Source organism: Bemisia tabaci, chromosome 4 (assembly GCF_918797505.1).
Source record: "Bemisia tabaci chromosome 4, PGI_BMITA_v3".
NCBI classification, from domain to species: domain Eukaryota; kingdom Metazoa; phylum Arthropoda; class Insecta; order Hemiptera; family Aleyrodidae; genus Bemisia; species Bemisia tabaci.
Genome location: NC_092796.1, coordinates 23,229,865 through 23,249,682, shown reverse-complemented (window position 1 = coordinate 23,249,682; position 19,818 = coordinate 23,229,865). Strand labels below are relative to the sequence as shown.

General features: G+C 35.7%; 2 protein-coding genes across 4 annotated transcripts in view; one reads left to right on the top strand and one right to left on the bottom strand.

Annotated features, from left to right (window-relative positions):
- The window catches only part of smash (smallish), a 146,941-nt gene extending 140,357 nt beyond the window's left edge, over positions 1-6,584 (top strand). For all 3 annotated transcript variants that reach the window (XM_072299529.1, XM_019054253.2, XM_072299528.1), the window contains 3 exons: positions 916-1,052; positions 1,598-1,762; positions 3,118-6,584. In XM_072299529.1, coding sequence (XP_072155630.1) covers positions 916-1,052; positions 1,598-1,762; positions 3,118-3,140 — 325 coding nt within the window. In that variant the 3' untranslated portion in view covers positions 3,141-6,584. The remainder of the gene's footprint in view (positions 1-915; positions 1,053-1,597; positions 1,763-3,117) is intronic.
- Positions 6,585-7,289: 705 nt separating this feature from the next.
- Positions 7,290-19,818, bottom strand: SCAR (wiskott-Aldrich syndrome protein family member 3 SCAR). The gene is made up of 10 exons (XM_072299530.1): positions 19,463-19,818; positions 16,661-16,952; positions 16,131-16,284; positions 15,458-15,572; positions 13,491-13,813; positions 11,953-12,168; positions 10,992-11,131; positions 10,838-10,959; positions 8,622-8,751; positions 7,290-7,915 (listed from the first exon to the last, which is right to left on the bottom strand). The coding sequence occupies exons 2-10, from the start codon at positions 16,932-16,934 to the stop codon at positions 7,731-7,733; spliced, it is 1,659 nt and encodes a 552-aa protein (XP_072155631.1). The 5' UTR covers positions 16,935-16,952; positions 19,463-19,818; the 3' UTR covers positions 7,290-7,730.

The following is a 19,818-nucleotide window of genomic DNA, read 5'->3' as shown; positions in this document are numbered from 1 at the left end:
TTAATGATATAGTGCATTATTTTTAAGCGTGTCGCATGAAGGCAAGCTTTTACAACGCATGCTCTTAGGTTGTTAAGAGGCAGTCTTATGACAAGAAGTGCTAAAATACCTATGGAGAATTTAAAAGGACCCCGGTCACTCCTTATGGGAATGTGTGCCCTGTTTGATTTTCAATTTTTGCATTGATTTAAATTAGTCTATAAATGCTGATCAAAAGTCATCATAATGCTAACTTCCTGCAAGGCACCATTTTCGCACAGTCTGCGTTTGAAAATTCAAAAATTACTTTAAGAAATGAAGGCAGTGCAGCGATTAAGAGTCAGAAAGATCTCTCTGCCTTTCAGCACTGGCTGAAAACAAGGAAAAAACAGGAAACTCTCAGCATGTTCAGGTACCACTACAATGCCAAGTGGTAGTCTTATCTCAGATTCCGCAAGCCTTTTCGTTTTACCTGGTTTCACCGTCCAAATCAGTTCCTTTCTTCTCTCTTCCATTCTCTTCCTTTCCACTCACCAGCTGGAGTTTTCTTTGTTATATTGCAGTGCTGCCTTCATTTATTCAAGTAATTATCGAAACTTCCATCGCTGATTGTGCGAAAACGGTGCATCGTAGAAAATTGGCTGAGTGTTGACTTTTTATCAGCATCTTTTAGTTCCATTTAGAAAAAATACGTCCATCAATAGTGACACTCTTTTTTCTATGTGGAAAGGTAATATTTTTAAATTCTAAAGTAGCACATGACTCAAATGTTTCTACATATTCGTTTGTCTTAATGAAGACCCATTTTTATCAACTTTGTATAAAAATCAACTCTACAATGAAAATGCTGGAGATCTTTTTTCCATTGCTTGGCAAGTATTATTAAAATAAGTCTGTACCTCTATTCTAAGTGTCTTTTGTCTTTGGAATTTTCAGCAGTCAGCCAAGGCCTGAAGCACCACCAACAGAAACCAGAGACAGATCTGCCCATTCAGGGAATAGCGACAATCATCAGGAGAAAATACTGAGTGTCAGTGGGAAGAAAAAGTGCTCCCATTGTGGGGATGAATTAGGTTCGTATTTTACTTTGTTGAAAAGTATCCCCCAATATCTGAGTACTTATCTATTTTTGTGTGATTTTATCAATCAAACGAATTTACCCAAAATCTGTCTAGAACTGCATCTGATGTTATCCAATTTTTTCTTTCATTTGTCATTTTTTCCCCCCAAGTAATCAATTAAGCAACAGCAAACCTTTAAATTTTGTGAATCTATTTTTCACAAGCTCAAAAAGAGTCTGAAGATATCAAAGTGACTGAACCATCTCTCAGTCATGAAATCATTTAGTAAATTTTTTGAGTAAGTACGTAGAATTTTTTTTTATGAACTTACAGGGTTTATTACGTTTAAAACTTAAAATGATTTCAAGAATTTTTCCCACAAGACTGCCATAAAAAAGAAGAAAAAAATCCAGCCAAGTCAGGAGCTCTCTGGAAACGTTTTCTTGCCAAGAAGAAAAGAAGATGAGCAAAAAATTAATGACAAGAATATTTATTTTGATGATTAAATTTCATGATGTTTTTATCTCACTTTTACACTTTTTGTGATACCTCTCTAGGACGTGGAGCTGCGATGGTTATTGAAAGTCTACGATTGTTCTATCATATAGACTGTTTTAAGTGTTGCGTATGCCAGGTGCAACTTGGAGATGGACTCATGGGAACTGATGTTCGAGTTCGGAACAACAAGCTCCATTGCCATAACTGCTATTCTAGCGAAGATGGTGAGTATTTTTTTCCATTTTTAGTCGGAGTGCACTTAAAAACTGATAAATAGCTACAAACTGTAGAAAAGTAAAAATTTACTACCTATCACCTCCAATATCTGATAGTGTCAAGAAAAGAATACAACCATCTGAGATGTAGATTTCTTTGGAAAATTTTGAAAATTTATAAACTCAAAAATAGTCCTAAAATAAATTTACTGACATTTAGAATTAAACAGAACATTCACTTTGTAGATTCCTTTATTTACCGCAGTACTGAAATGAGTACGACAGATTTTTTAAAGCACATTGAAAGACTGTAAACTTATTCGGGTGGTACAATGTACATACCTTGATTTTAACAAGGCAGACTTCCTGTTCACATTTTTTAATTGGAAAAATAACCTGTATAATTTCATAGAAATTTTATTATTTTCCCTCTTTTCTTGAAAATTATTCTTTAAAAATAACAAGCAATGAAAGTTACTGGTTTTCTTGTGAAAAATCAAAATATGAGAGCGCAATTGAGGGACAAGGTTTCCAAGTAGTTAAGCCATTTGATCTTTCAATTTGATGAACTCATCATAGACGACATCTGTCATGTGAATTCATGGAGGCATCAGCCAAAAGTTGAACGGATTTTACTCATCTCGCGAAAAAGAAAAAGAAACTGTGATGAACAGATTTTCTTCTTTCAATTTTAAGTTCACTGACAGATGAACTTCAATAAAGTGACTTTTTTCCAGAGGTTAGAAGTGCAGTGTATTACAGCACCAATTGGACCGCATTGAGCAAAAAGGAACCAAGCCACATCAGCCATTGCCAAATTTAACTGGGCACTTAAATTTTTTACAAGCAAATGTTCATGCGGATACCTTTGAAAATCCAAGGAATTTGCTTTGTACTGTGCAGAAATTTCACTGAAATTTACACAAAAATCCGCACAACCGTTTTCAAATGAAAAATTAAATTGCCTAATTAAATTTGGCAGTAGCTGATGTGGCTTGGTTCCTTTCTACTTAACGTGGTCCAATTGATACTGTGATAAAATAGATATCTTTTCGAAGTATTTTCTAAATATTCGAGAGGGAACCTTCCCAAAGCAATGATGAAGTGCACCACTTGATCTATGCCGATGATGAGTTTTAAAAAATGTGTCTTAACGGACTAGACGTAACAAAATTGACTGGATTTTCACTTAGGTCTTTGTGACAAGTCTGATATAGAAAAAATGCAATGCACTGTACTTATTTATTGACTGGTCTTGGGAGTCTAGGTATGAGTTGCTCTTTACCACTGAAACTTTTTTAGAAATATTCTTCATACTTTAAATTCCATGTTCTAACAACTAAAATCCACAATCTATGTTGCAGGTGTCAAATTCAGTTGTGTTTGAGATGTCCTGCCATCATGAGCTATACATCCTTGAAGTTGCCAGAAAAGATGGAAGATACGATACCATCCTTAGCCGTACCTATTGTCTAGTGTCTAGAATAGTACCTACTTTCTATTGGCTGTCTGATTGTTATCTTTGAATAAAGTGGCAAAAGAAAATTGATATTTTCATGAAAAGAGTGTATTTTATAAAATTATTGTTATCTACTTTCTTTTACTCTCTATTTTTCCTCGACTCAATATTTTTGTAGAATTTGTTGTTTTTATTTTTAGTATTTTTATCGAATTTGTTAGTGATTCTGTGCCTTGTTGTGAAGTTTTGTGTAGGGACCACGAGAATTGCCAGTGAAGCAAATTTTTCTGTTTGTTGCAGTTAAAAGAAGAATTTATGGTTTAATTTTTTGTAATACATATATCAATCAAAATCTCCGACGTAAAATTCTATTTTTTGGTGAACCTTTTAGATTTATTCAATGTCACACATCGAGTTTTCAAAAAATTTCAGAAAGAAGAAAATAGTTTACTGTAGGCAGGTCTGATATCTGGTAATCTGTTTGGATAAAACTTAGAAAAGTTCCAATTCGTGGACGCAGAGAAATGACATGATTCCAAGGTCAATTGATGTGTGCAAAAAAAAACTTTAGAAATAGTTTCTTGAATCTATTTTTTTTTTTTTTTAATTACATAGTTATTTAAATGGAGCGAGTGTCTCCAAAAGTGAACTTTAATCAATTTAACATACTATTTCCTGTGGACTGCCGTATCTATGTGTTTCCGATGTTTACTTTCAGCCTCATTTTCCAGTGATAGAAAAGCAAAAATGTCAAATCTTCCATTTTCTGCCCGAAGTGCACCAGATCCCAAAGTTGTTTTTCATACCTGATTTAGGACCTTTTGAACACATTAAATGAGTTTCCAGATTAGTTCAGTCATACTAAAAATGGATTCTTGGTAATGAGGTTGTAGTAAAAAATTTTAGCTTCCATCCCTCGCGGAAATTAGCTTAAAATTCTGAACACAAGCCATAAAATTGTAATACTCTGTGTTGTGCTTTACTTAAATTTGCAATTTTAAGCTATTCTTGTTTGTTTTAAAATTTAGAAGAAAATTATTACAAAATCAATAAATTAATAGTCAGTTTTATCTGTTAATCTATGCAATACCAGCCTATATTGCTGGTACCAGATTTTTGCGGACAGCAAAAAAGTTTTATTTCATTAATACTCGGGTATCAACCATTTTGTGCAATAGCTCTTTCGAGAAAAAGTTGCCCATTCAAGAACTTCTTCTGTTGTTCAATTTTTAATAGGAAACCAACAGACACTACAATTATCCCGAATACTTTTCCTTCCAATGGAATATTTCGAGTGAATTGTTGGCCTTCCACCAGATGAAAGACGAGGGAACAAAAAATGAAAATATAAAAACAGATGTAAAACTTTGCAGGAAGCCATCAACTTATTTCATAGCTTTTAAGAACAGAAGTAAGTAATAGAGACTGTCACTTTTGATCAAGGAATTTTGACCTCTTACATTCAGAAAGAAGAGATTTTCTTTGTTTTCCATTAGATCTTGTCAAAGTTGTTGATGTATTCAATGCATTTCATTACTTTTTGGCTAGAAAGCTTATTTTAATTGTGTCCTAAAGGATACTCTCCCAAATTTGTATGCATAAAAAACTGTGATCTTTTGGCCCTTCTTTAGTATTTTAGATGAAGAAGAGCTTCTGAAGGAGCTTCCAAAACGTTGCATCTATCTGTTGATATATGTTATTTTTTCTTTTGCTTTGTGAATTTTCTTATGCCAAGTCAGAAATTCATATGATCAGTTGAATGAACTGTGTTATTCGTAGCTGGAAGTTGAACTTGCGCCAGATAAGTTGACAGTTGTTTACTTTTGACTGCCAAGCGAAGTAGACTGATTCATGTTCCTGCAAACAGCTACAGTAAATCTTCCATGGCTGGAAACGGAAAGTAAACAACTGCTAACTGATCTAACGGGAGCTCTAAGCATTTTTAACGCAAATGATCATGTATATTACCTGTAAGAATCTGTATGAATGAAATGTAAATCGCAGAGTAACCCAAGCTACCTTTGTAGAGTATTAAGATTTCACCTCTTAAAATGTAAATACCCGTTGATTTTATGCCAAATAATATTTACCTACTTAAATTGTGCCTTAATTGAAGTGTATCCATTGTGGAGGAAATTTTAATATTTTATTTTTCCCTGAATGTTCTTTTTTATGGTAACACAACCATTGTCTTTGTATTCTGATGTCAACCACATCTGCTCCGTCCGCCAGTGTTTTTTACTGATTTTTACAAATTTTTGGTCAAATGGATACTGCCCTGAAAATTGAATCTGGTTCATTTTAATCAAATAAATGTGAGTTCTGATAATTCCCCTACAAAGAAGTAATTTTGCGGCTGAGAGTTAACTAATATTTGGCACCTTGGAAAGAATAGATGATGAAGCAAGAAGGACCATTAAAAATAAAACTGGCAGGAAGAGCGAAGTTTCCCTGATATGTAATTAGAGGAATTGCGAATGTTAAATCTTGATGTTTCATTTATACTAAAGTAGCCTGAAATAAATTAATGCATACTCTTTGACTCATTGGTTTTTAAAATTAATGGAAGTATTAGCTGTGCCAGATTTGTATTTTTATCAAATCTGTAAAAAACTTGGCGAAGTACACTTCTTACTTTTTTTTTGCTGAAAAATTTGGATACTCTTTTCGCCTAGTGGTATAAATAATTCTGATCTTTGGAGTAATATTTTTAAATCCATCCATCACTCAATGAATTCATTCATCATCAAATTCAAAAAGGGAGCAGTTCAATATCAAAGGTGCTCAGTTTCATTCTGGAATACGGTTTTTTTAGTTTGATTTTGAAAATTGATGAAATTTCTTTTCTCTGAGAGATTCCCTACAAAACCGGCCTCTGCGCACAAATTGTCGTTTTTTTCCCCCTGTTGATTTTAACTTATGTCCAGTTAATTTTCAGAGGCCGAGGAAAGCATTTGATTAGATAAGATTTATTTGCAATGAAATGGATTTTCATCTCCCCCAAAAAATCTCTCATTCTTGAGAGTCCTTATGAAGAAAACTTCAATTTTTTGTCTCATAAAGGATGCAACATGTTCTCATGTCTAAAAGCATCACCCTCCAAGAGTAAAAATTGATTCATTGCCAGCGTTAAGGTCAATTTTTTTCTGTTTTCTTCTCACTCCGTCCTCTTTAATTTATGGTACTTCACATTTTGCCTACTATTTTTAAGCCTTCTCTAGCTCTCCAGTAAGCAAAGAGAAACCCTGTTTTTATTGTGCCCATTTTCCCCATTTACACTTTGTTTTTATTTGTGTTTTGTTGATAAGGTGTACTTTGTAAAAATGCACATAATACCTGAAATTATAATGTAATTTTTTAAACCTAAACAAACTTGATTTTCTTTCTAAGAGACCCACTGAAGTTTTTACCAAATATTTTGCTTCGTAAACTCTCAATAATATTAAACAAAACTTAAGAAGCTGTTGAAAAATTTAAGTTTGAGGAAAAGCAATTCGAAGGTCTAACCTGCCTGGCTTAGAAAATGAAATTTTTGGAATAAAATGCAACTTTAATTATTCGCAAATCTCTGCGTATTTTGTCAGCAAACAACATTTGGAACTTTAGCTGAGAACAAGCAACAATTGCATTTTGTTCAAATTCGTTTTATATCATGGGCACAAGGCTTATTTTCGAACACAAAATTTGGAAAGCCGTAAGGTAACTATTGTTCTTCAACAACAACTATGTCCTCAGGAGATGTTTTTTGTGTTGTTTACAGTAACACTTGGAAACACTGTTTCTAGGCGCAACCTGGAGTGATGCTCTCTTATCGACTGTTCAAAATCAAGTGAAAAGAACATGAAAATGGAAGCAGCTCGGTTGCTTCAAACAAAATACGTCTTGGTATGCTAAAGAGTGTTCTCCGGTTACAACTTAAATGCATACTATTTATTTCACCTGACTTGACAAAAAACACTTTCCAGAAAAAAATTTATTCTAGAACTTAGGTTTTTTTCTTCTGGGAATGTTATGTATGTTTTAATTTTAATGCCTATGACGACGAAAAAAAAGAAAAAAAAGAGAAAAACTACACTATTTCTCCCAAGAAGTTCTGAAATTTTTATTGGCACCAATAAAAAACAGAAGACCTGTTAAAAAATTTGAGCAATGAAGACAATAAAATACCAACAGAAATTTTGAAAACTTCTAACTGACTTGCATAGTTTATTACTTTCAAGGGTTTCAATGATCAATTCGATGGTTGGCTTCGTGAAACTTTGCACGGGGGCCATACCACGATCAAAAGTATAAAAGAGACAAAGCTAGATATTTATGAAATGTTTTGAATAAAATAATTAGATTAACAATTAAAATTAACTAATAGACCCTTAGAATGATTAAGATTTCACGATAAGTATTAATAATATGCTATCAGTATAGTACAAATTGTATGTAAATAGTAAATACAAAGCATTAAAGTACGCGTCTCGCATTGTGATACAAGATATTCTGTAGATAAATACATAGATACATGGATTAAGCACTGGTTTCATGGGGGTCGACCCAACCATCGCTGTCGTATTCGCTTTCTGAGGCAGAAGCAGAGTCTGAGTCCGACACTTCTACAGCAACTCGCCGTGCAAGGATTGATGCAACATCATGAGCATTCACACGTTCCCCTTCTTTCTGTTCTATTTTCTCCACTTTCCTAAGTTTGATACCTGGAAGCAAAGATAAATAGATTATCACGGTGAAAAATGCAACTTTTGAGAGTCCTGAACAGAATCTTTTTATGTAGCTTTGTTGTGAGGTAAAGCTGTGGGTGGTGATAGAAAAATGCACAAAAATAAAGCGTCCTAAAACTGTCCATTCTGAATCTGTCAAAAAATAGATAACCTTAAAGGCAGATATCAGATTTTTTCAGAGGAAAAGATACTGCTTTCATACGCAATTAAAAGAATTTGGCAATTTTGTCCGCTTTATGTGATGTAGCAGTTGTGGTACTGGCTTTTTGATCAGGATGTTTCAGGTTCGATTCCTAGCTGAGCGACCTGAGTTTGATAGGCTCTATTGGTTGCCTAGGGCTGGTTGTACAGTTAAGACTGAGGGGGGTGGGGCTCTGACTGAAAAAGCGCAGGGTTACCATACGTGGGATAATGGAGTAGTAAAAAAAAAAAAATAAAAATAACTAGTCAATTGATGATGGATGGATTCATGTCCAGTTTTTGCAAGTTATGCCTCAGAGGGAGCTCATGATATTTCATCTGTTGACAACAAAACGCGTAGTGCAGAAAATCCTGGCAACAACAGATGAATCTATGAATTCAGAGCCCATTGTCATACACCTTTTGGCAACTTTTATCTTCCATTATTCCTTTTTATTGAAAAAGTACCTGTGTTCATTATTCAGTTCAGAGTAATACTTACCATCTCTGATGGCTTTCAGTAAATCGCTCCTAGGGTCATGTTGCAACACTTGGGCGCTTGGCTTATTTTTGGCAGGGGGGTTTATCGCACTATTCTTTTCTGTTTGTTTTGGCGGCGAGTTTGGAATGATCTGCAAAAAAGTGAAACAAAAGCTCAGTAACAAAAAGTAAGGGACATATCAATAATTACAGAGGGTAGAAGAAACACGAAAGTTTCATGTCTAGCCACTGCAGAGGCTACAACACAGACGAGTTGAGTTTCTCTTAGAACAGAGTAAATAATTTTGGTCATATCATATTTGATGTTAGCATGGGTTCTTCTAAATTGCTTAAAATAAAATGGCAGAACTAGAAAAGAGAACTACTGAATTTTTTTAATGGGTACCTCAATTGAAGAATACATGACTGGGAAGTGTTTAGAGAGAAAATTCTACGCCAAGAAGACCTAGAGAACAATAAATACACCTCATTAAGCTTGGTGGCAAATTACCCATTGACTCCATTGACCCCCGACGCCTACCTATTTGCTACTACCATGCTTCTATTTGGATTGATGGTATGATGTCATGGCGCCTAGGATTAAGTTAACGGCAAATGACAACATAAAAGTAAGTTTCTGTTACATAGTACGCTGTATAGGGACTTCGTATGTTATTTGTTTCGAAGTATACGCAAGAAAGACCATGCTTTGCGTCATGGTTACAAACGAATGAACCTTGAATCTCACTCTGAAAAAAAACATTCCACTACATCATCATGTATTCTCCAGCTACTGATTCTGCAGCCAGATTGAATCAAGCTACTTGTCTGACTTTCTGAGCTACTGAAACCACCTTATTGGCTGCTTTAATTTTATTCATTTTCAAACCAATATTTCTTCTACTTGCCAAAATTAACAGGAAAAAAATAAAAGAGAAGGAAAATAACTCTAAGCTCAGTTCACTGAGTATATACGTAAGTCGCTCCAACAGCAAACTCTGGCACACTGTGATATTTAAACGCTACTTGTGCAAGCCTCGTCTCAGGTTTTAGAACTCTCCATTGATGCCTCGCTACCATCCCTTCATGGGACATTCTTGTCACCTTCTTCCAAGGAGTACCCAATCCTAAACCCGTTTGAGCAACCTCTCCTGCACTCAGTGCAAATTGTAAGTACTAAGTTCTAGTGTTAGGCTAACTAAGTACTTTCGAATAATACAATGGTAAAAAATTAGTTGACTGACTCACTACATTTAAATACCTGCTAAGAAACCTATTTTTGCCTCAAAGAAACAAGCATAGCCGAGTTTTCTCCAATTAAAGGCACTCCAGACAACAGAATACGGTAACTATACTTAAAATTCCATTTTGAATCTTGCTCATATTAACATTTCCGAATGATGTAATGTACACACTTGTAAATATAAGCTTGAGGTAACAGCTTAAGTGTAACTCAACTTGACAAAAGTACTATTTGCTGTTTAAAATACAAGTCTAAGATCATGAAATAAAAGTGATTTGGAGGGTTAGCACAGGGAGCTTCACAAAGCTGAAATTACAAACTGAGGTCCTGGAGAAAATTAGCGAACTAAGTATTCAAGCTGCTCTGATCGACTCGTGTCTCACTAATACTCCAAGAGAAAGATTTAGTAGAGGTGATATGGTCAACCGATGGTTATGAAAATGTAAAAACTCAAGGACATTGGCCAAAATTATTGTTTCAACATCAAGAATTATTACTTTGAAAAATATGATTATTTGGAACCTTGTACGGGCACTGCAACTATCAATGTAACAAATGGCACAAAGCATTGCATGATTTGTTGATTGTCTTGATAAAACATGCATGATACAACCGCTTTGACGGATTAGCAGCACATTTTGACTAGGAGGAAACTTTAACGTCTTAACAAAAGGTTAGACAATATTTAAACTGAACATAAATTTTCTCACTCTTCCTGGGCCAAGGACCACAAAACAATGATCACTGCTCATAAACAGTTTTACTAATTAACATCTTAAAGTTGTGACAAGAAATATTTCATAATATTTTAAAAATAAAAATATTTTACAAATTGTTGTGATTCAGTTCCTCTACAGGAGTTTTACCTTAAACTGAAGGACTATCCTTCAGCTCCAAAAAAATCATTCTAAAGATTTTTTAAAACAAGTGCTGCTTGCGTGTTAATCACAATGATGACATAAACATTTAGAAGGAGTTCATGAAACCAAACCTACCTGTTTCGGGCTTTTGGCTACATCACCATTGAGCGTTGGAATCAAGCCGTTGGGCATCATTGGAAGAGGAGGGGGAGGGGGTGGAGGTGGTGGTGCAGGGGGTGAGCAAGCTCTAGGGGGAGACGGTGCAGGGGCATCACAGGAAGAGGGGCAGGAGGAGGTGGAAGCGGTTCGATTGGTGGAGGCGTCGGAGTTTCGATGGGAGGAGGAGGAGGAGGTGGCAGCGTATCTCGACCGGTGCTGGCACTCCTTCCGCGTGTTGGTGTATTAGATACAGACCCAACCAAGGGAGTACTAGAAAAAATAAAGGACAAAAAAGCAGTTAGCAATAATGACAAGATAAATTTATTTTTTCCCCATTTCAGATTTATATCCAGTGCGAGTGCACAGAAATGAAGATATTACACTCACTTTAAAAATTACTGCAAATGAACACTCTCCTGAAAGTTTGCTTCTTTGCACTTGGGTTCTTTTTCTCATGGACAGTGAAGAATGAACAATAACAATTATCTCTGAAAACTGCGTAACTCTATTGAGACGTTGCAGCATTATTTATGCAATCAAGATTACGTAAAGAATACCAGCTCATACATTTGCTTAAAACGTTTCATAATTTAAAACTAGGATGAGCAAAAGAAACGTTTGAACGAAAAATTGAAGGGGGGTGAAATAGTTTGATCACCACTAAACCAGGTTAATGAAGTGCCTCACAAAAATTGAGCGGATGTTTCTGATAATTTAGACATCTAAACTTTGCTTTGCCCTTGAATTTTCCTAACAACTGACAACATGTTTCATTTCTTGAACTATCTGAGGTAAAATTGAGAGAGGCAGAGGGTAAAAACAGTTTTATCATTTCGGAGCTTAAAAGATAAATTGCTCAATAATTACTGAATGGACATTCATGACATTAACCTTAAATTCGCCTGATCTCCGAGTTTCCCTACAGATTGCGCACGTCTTTCATGAAGGTAAATGGCACAATCTTGGGAAATTAAATATGAGCAGAGAACTCTTTCACACAGAACAACTTCAGCAACATTGCAATTAAAGTAGACGTTTTCCCCAATTTTACCTCTGCCTTCAGATGGAAAAATAGAGGTAACCTGACTCACCTTGAGGCGGAATTGCTATTGGAAGGTGGAGCAGGTGGAGGTTGGCTTGGCCGTATTCGGCGACTAGGACTAACACAATTTTCGGCTGGCGAGAGGATGGCATTGCTTCCGTAGTGGGACACCATGTTCCCTGTCATTTGAGGAGAGCCATAATTCAGCTGATTTTCATCGTATACCATTGTCCCCATTCCTCCCAGTATACCATTGTTTGTACTCCTGCGGCAAGATAGAAAAGAACATTAGAACGAGACTACTGAGATACACAATAGGAAACATAAGTCTCACTGATATGATTGGCTTTCGTAAGGTGATTCTATGTGATCTAGGGGCAAGATTCTTCACTACGTTGCGCTGCTATGCTATTTGTGTCTTTGAGGAGCAATAATTATCGTTATGGACAAGTTGATACAAGGAACTGATCCATAACTTGTGGCAGCATCAATACTGAGTAGAATGACACCAAATTTGTGAAGATTCATTGAAAATTTATTTTTGAAACTACTACACTGGACGTCGCCTATTGACTCAATGTGTAAGAGAGAGATAGTGCTACAATAAATCTTTTTCACACTTTGAGGCAATGGGCGCCGTCCGTTATCGTAGTTACTAAAATAAATTTTCAATGACTCTTCACAAACTTATTGTCATTCTACTCAGTATTAATGCTGCTGCGAGTTCTGGATCAGTTTCTTGCATTATCTTGTACATTACAATAATTAATGCTTCTAAAAGATGTAAATCGTGAAGCAGCTAAGTGAACCATGAAGCATAGTGGCGTATCTCATTCCTTGATCACATAGAATCACCTTAATCCATTTTAAAAAATGGTTCAGGAGATCAATAATTGTTGATCCTTGATGATGCAATCAGTTTTGAACAGACACTTTAAATGAAACAAACTAATTTTATACAGTTCTTGTGAACACCAAAACCAGTATTCTACCTCCTCATGCACCATGTGCCAAATAGTGCACCTGAAAATTGGATTTTGACGCCTAGAGATTGGAAAGGTTGGGACACAGTGGCGCCTAATAAGTTGACGCACCCCGTCGATTTTTTCGAACTCATAATCACAAAGCAGCAGCAGTGCAAGATGCGTTCGCAAAAAGATTATTATTTGGTTCCTAAAAAATTGAAGATGGCTCCTGAAAATTAGGCTCTCTCTCCCCAAGGTGGCTCCTAAGTTTTGAGGGGGAAAGCAGAGCACCAACCAGAACGTTGAAAATGGTCCAAACTGGAAAACTTTAAAGCTGTTCGTTGCCATTAAGCATTACACTTGGGGAAAAAACAATGCCAGGCAATGCTTGTTGTCATAGATATATTTAAAACCCAAAACACTGCAGTATTACTTTTTGGTTGTTCCTCTAATTTCAAACCATTTTTCTGCCACGAAAAATGCATTGGCTGCAGAGGCCATTAAGTTCAAGCTAGCAAAAATTACTATGAAAATAATTCTTGTAATTTTTTTAAAGAGAAATTACTTCAGCGCACACTGAACGAGAAGATACAAAGAGAGAAATGAAAAAAAAGGTCGTCACCTGTAGTGTATATTATTTGGTGTGTAGATGGCATCGGTAACATGTTCCGGGTAGTTTCTCCTGAGCTCAATACTATTGGGTCTGTTGGGTCGCATGTCCGTTGTCATGATGTAGCCCCCCATCATGGCCTCTTCATGGCTTAAATCAAACACCTGCTGTGGTGTTCGATAGTGTGTGTTTTGCGACATTATGTATTCTCCATGGCCAACGGCCAACTGTCGTTGCCTCTCTCGAGTGTTGTGTGGCTGTCGAACATGCTTTTTGTGCCTATTCCCGATTCCATTTGCACCTGTCCCATCTTGACCTCTTCGATATTTGTGCGGCTGCAAAAATAATTAGAATTAGCAAATCGATCATTATGGTCTACCTACCGCATACTTCAATTTCTTTATCAATTCATTGCAAAATCTGTTTGTGGTTAACAATCGGGTCATACAAGAACAAATGGTGCCTCCTGGAGGTTTGATCTCTTCAGAATTTCATGAGGTTTAACATACTAAATGTGCAGGCATAGCCAAGTTGAAATGTATTTTTTTGTATTTTATTATTATTTATTCACTTTTTTTGCCCTTCCATTGAGCGTTTAAAAGACACAGAAAATTTGCTGAAGTTGTGTTCCTTTGATTGGAGGTCAGCACTATCTTCATGTGTAACTCATAAACAATTTACAAAAAAATAACAATTTCCACACCGTTTGAAAGCCCAGAAAAGGAGCTAAACGAGAAATTAACCATTATAGCACTGTTTAAAAGTCCAGAAAAAGAGCTTAATAGACATTTGTAAGAAAACTGCGCATAAGTCATATTTTTTTCTTTTTTTGGAAGCTAATTTTGAAATTTTTGAAAGAAGATAGGTTGTCAAGGAAGATTCTTGATTGGGTTTCTCCTGAGAGAGGGCGTAAAAGGCGCCCATTGAGAGGTTGGAGGAATGGGATTGAAACGGAAATGTTAAGGTGCTTGATGCCCGAAGCGTTATGGTTTGAAAGGTGGCATTGGAGGTTACATGCCATAGAGCACCAGGAAGTGCTATAAAGCAATCTGCACATATGCATAATTTTGAAATTGCTCTACTTAGCTCAAAAATGGACCTTTTAATTTCTTCAAAACTTGTATAAGAGGTTGATCATCTGAGGTAGCATCTAGGTGTGTGCAAAATTTCATGGAGCTGACTTGCTGGAGTCAACAATTACGTTTATGAGTTCCTGAAAGTCTATCCATGGGACTTGAGACTGAATAAGCTATGCTGCCAGTTTGCTCGCATCTCTGACAGAATGGTATACAACGCGAGGTTAAACTGACAACACAGCTTATTCAACCTATTGTTCAATTGCCAGACTTCCCACTGCTCAAAACCCTGCAGGCTCTAAAAAGAGCCATCACAATACCTTGAAATAGACTCAACTTTTTCAGCTAATTTCTAGCACAAACCTAGTGCATAATAGTTTGATCAACCTCTTGTGCTATTTCCTATGCAATTAAAAGGTCCCATTTTGAGTTAGGAATCTCAAAATTAGAATTTAGCGCCTTTTTTTTTCTTTCTTTTTTTCTTTTCTCACAGATATGCCCAATTTCTAATACATGCCTGAAAAGGTTGTTGTCTGGGCTTTCTAACGGTGTAAAAAACAAATGATTTTTGATAGACTGTCAATAAGTTACTCAACAATATAGTAATAACTTTCATTGAACAAAGGCAACTTTTGTAAACTTATAGTGTCTTGTGAAAATCCAAAAAATGTTCAAAAATATTTGAATTTTAAGATTTGAGAGATCAAAATTTAGAAAAATCAAGTTAAACTGTCCCAATTCCACTGTACAGTAACTTGCTATATGTACTTTTAAACACACAAAGAAAGAAAGAATGAAAAAAAACCCGCTACTGCACTGAAAACACAAGGGAAACATGCACATTAAGTAAACGAGTAATATTTCTGGATTGTCAGAAAAGTATTTCAAAGGGCTTCAGCAAACCTTTTTTCCTCTGTCATGCATGACTCTTTCAGTTTCTTTTTCCGTTTCTTGACTCCAAAGATCGAAGAAGTAACTAGGGTCAGTGTAGAATTTCAAACCATCTTTACCATCCTCTCTGTAAAATTTAAAAAACAATGAGAATTAGAAATACCATGGACATAACTATTGGGTGGAACAGAAAATGAAGGATCGATTCATCCAGGATACGCAACGTGTTCAAATTTTTTGGCAATGATATGAAAATTCAATGTTAAAATTAAGTATACAGGGTGCCGGATGCCTTTATGAATTAGTATATTAGAAATTTGAGATTTTTTTACTTGGACCCATGGTAGAGAGAAACCAAGTGTGGACATAGCAGTGAGATCTCCCACTGTTACAAATACAGAGTCTCCAACACAGACCTGTGACATACGAGTCGAACAAGCCATCAGAGACAAGTCGGTTTAACGTTCTTACTTGTTTTCCTTCACCCACAACTGAGACCAATGTATTTAGATTTTTCTTTGAAGGAGGTCAGAAGTTACTCAAAAAAGGAGAGAGATCAATCAACAACAAAAATATTGATAAAAGCATGCAGAGGGATTACCAAAGGTTCTAACCATCCTTCAAGCTACCAACTGATCATGAGCATATTCAAAGGAAAGAATGATGTATTTGAAGCACAACATACCTGTACGGATTTAATTTATCAAGAGGTGGTGGTTTATCACATTGATTATAGGTTTCTAGCATAGCAGTGGGCATTGTTTTTCGTCCGACCACTTCTTGGTCGAATGACACTGCACTCTTAAAAGCCTTCCGCATGTGGATGTCTTGCAATGAAACTGAAAAATAAATCATGCCAAAAATTGAGACAAAATGCTGATAAGAGACTTGCGATTAAGAACTGAATTACTTTATCAAATCAACAGTTAGCTTGCTCAAACATCTATTTTGAAAAAACTATCGAAGGATTTCTCTTCACCAGTTCATGAGGATTTTTTTTAAAAAATCATGCAAGAATATTATATCAGAAACACATTTTTAAAAAGACGAAAGAAATGGAAGAAATCTTGAAACCTCAAAATCAAGATAGAGGTTTTTGTAGTTTTACTGTCAAAGTTCGACAGAAAGGAAGAGAAGTAGATCTAAAATTATTTGACTAGCCTTATCATAGACAGTTCAAACGTCATGAAATTAGTGATTGAAAGACAAAAATACCTTCTTCAACATTGCTATCCAATTCAGTAACTTTTACAGCTAACCGGTCAAGCCGTACTTGTAGAGAACCCGCTCTTGTGGCAAGAGAATGCACACTCTTGGCCAATTCCCCAAACAAATCTTCTGCATGCCTACTTAAACTAGAGAGCTGTCGCACAGCATTTGCTAAAGTTCCATTTGTTGCTGCCTCGAGTTCACTCGGCAGGGGAAAATCCGGTGGTATTGTGCCTCGGGAAACATGGACAGGCTCGATAACACGTTTTGGTAGAGGCATTTTTCAAACTCACGGCATCTGAAAGGAGAGCAAACACAGTTAATTATAAAATGCTTAGGATACAAAAAAAGGGTGCGCTCAGAAAAATACAGGTACCTAGAATTCCAATGGATACATACTGGAGCTTACATGAATGTATGAATCAGTTGACTTTAAAACCCAACGAGTCCAGACAATAACATGACAATACTTAAGAAAACTAACCTCTCTTGTATGATACAAATAATGAAAAAACTCTGAAAACAGAGTTGGTATTTTTTTAAAAAAAAAATCACCTTATTCCACCATTCCATGAAGAAACTGAAGAAATCAAAAATTAAATTTCTTTTTAAAGTTAATACAAATTAAAAAAGATTATCTGAACTGCTCATGACCCACCTCGCACACCCTTAGGAATATTCAGAGGATTTTTCTTAAAAAACATAAATCACCTTTTAAGAGGGTACTCTTGGTCATTCTGTTGAAACACCTAGCATGTCAAAAATTAGAATTGCTCATGAATTCAAAGCAAAATTAATAGGACTGACGATTTTGATAACGACATACCTTACACACTCTGAAACATAGATGACCTTGTTAACATTTACCTGATACTTCGTGATGAAGGTTTATTTGCTATCTTGAAATTTTAAAAATGGTGAGTTTTACCATCAACTGATTCCTACGTTCATGTGCAAGAAAATGCTTGACTCAAGGAAATGTTTGATTTGCTCCGTTGAGATTCCAGCTGAACCAACTAAGAATAACACCTATTCAGCTTACGGCCGATCTTCATAGATCAAACATTTCTTTTTTACACAGAATAATGATTCAGATCTGCTATCAGTACATAATTTGAAAAATTTCGGATGTAGGATTGGCTCTCTCACTCAATAATTGTAATTCAAAAGCAAAAAAACTGAAGTTGTTGAATACAAAAGTTTTTAAAATACTTACCTCATTGTAAAAATAAAAAAATGGGGAGAGAGGAAACTGATCCCAAAATTTTCATTGCATACCTATTGGAGCCAACCCCTCTGAACATCCACTTACTTTTTTTTCGTATGCTTTATGTTATGTCTGGCAACCATTATTTCGGACATTGTTTAATGATATTGATCTGTCACTGAAATATTCATGCTTCTTTCCCTTTGTTTTCCATCTGTTTAAATTTTGTGAAGATTCTAAAACTGCCTCTCTGTTTCTATGTTTCATCTTGAGTTGTCAAAAAAAAAATGAGTAAAAGGAGAGATGATTACTTTCTAACTACCGTTTTGAGAAGATTGTATCACTCATTGACCATAAAAGATGCAGTGAAATTTAGAATATATCCAGTATTGAGCTGTGTTTAAATATAGTGCAGATTGAAGTGGTAACATAAAATATCACTGAATTAAAGGACATCAGGTGGAAATTCTCAGAGGTAGTGCTGGTAAGGTGCAACAGCAAAAAACCATATGGAAAAAATAGGAATTAGGTCTCAGTCCCTACACTCCATATGCCGTAGAAATAATAAAGTAACTGGAATCAGGGAGAAAAGTTCGAGATCGTAATGTGATATGAAAGAAAAGACCCAAAGGCTTCCTTCTTTGAGAATATGCTAGTTAACATTATTACTTAGGTGATGACTCAATGATGATGACTTAAAACATTACTGATGACAGAGGCATGCCTTAAGGATTAAATGCACATGAGGAGTTTTATAAAAACAATTTTGAAAGTTTAAACAAAGGTTCGAGTGCAGGTTCCTATTAGTTTATTTTATTTATGCCTTGTGACAGGTTTCAGAACAAAAGACCGATGTTTAGCTCTTAATTATGGATCTGACAAAGGCATCATTGAAAGCTACCTAGAATGAGTGGTAATATTGATAACAAGTGATGATTAAAAACTTAGGAATTTAATGTGATCTGATTTTGATGACTAAGTCTTTTCGACACCCTAAATGAGTTTTTTTTTTTTAGAGAATCTGGAAAGAAAGTCTGGGCTAGGAGGGCAAGCACTGTATAAAAACTAATATTTTAGAGAAGGAGGCTTCAGTATCAATTGAAAGTAATTATGCTAAGTATACATTGCATAAGTACACAATCATAATTTGAGGTTATTTACTCCTGACTAAGTAATTAGAGAGGATATGGTCCACGTAAATAAGAGTCTGCTTCAGCGTGCAAATAGCTGCAATTGAAGCTTTCTAATCTGATGAAAAAGGGTGAAGTCTGCTTGATACCTAATTGAGTGCTTGACATCAAATTAGAACAACTCATCAGCAGGACTGGTGATGTCTCAACTGCTCAACCCGCCTTATCAGACGTCTATGGAGGGGCAACCAACAAATGCTAGGAGGAGAGAATTCAATGCTAAAAAATACTGACCTAGCATAGCAAATGGTTTTAAAATAGAGTCAAGAGCCTCCCATTTTGAGAGAATAGTTGAAGATAAAAAAGTTCTTTGAGGCTCACAGGCAGTCTGAAAAGAAACATGCTAAGTGAGCTATGTGCCAAATGAGGGGGAAGTCAGAAGCTGGAAAACGAATTTGAGACGATACTCACTTGAAACAGTGCGGGGTGAAAATATTGCATGGAATCGAAGAGAATTCTCAAATACTAAAAAAAGTTCAATTAAGAATATTAGGAGTGGCACTGGCAGACGAGGCTTGATAATTTCACAAACACTTCACACTCCCGAAACATAACAACGGGTGGGTTACTTCGAAGTTTCTTCATTGGAACGGAACAAAAGCACGGTTAAGTCGGCAGTGTCTTGAATTGTACAGTACACCAAAAAATCAATGTAAAGCACCCATAACTCTGAGGAAAAGTTGAATTATTTTTCAAATACACTAAAATAGACACTTGTTTCAACTCCCAAATCACCGATTTTCAGAAGATAGCGGAGGGGAAGATGG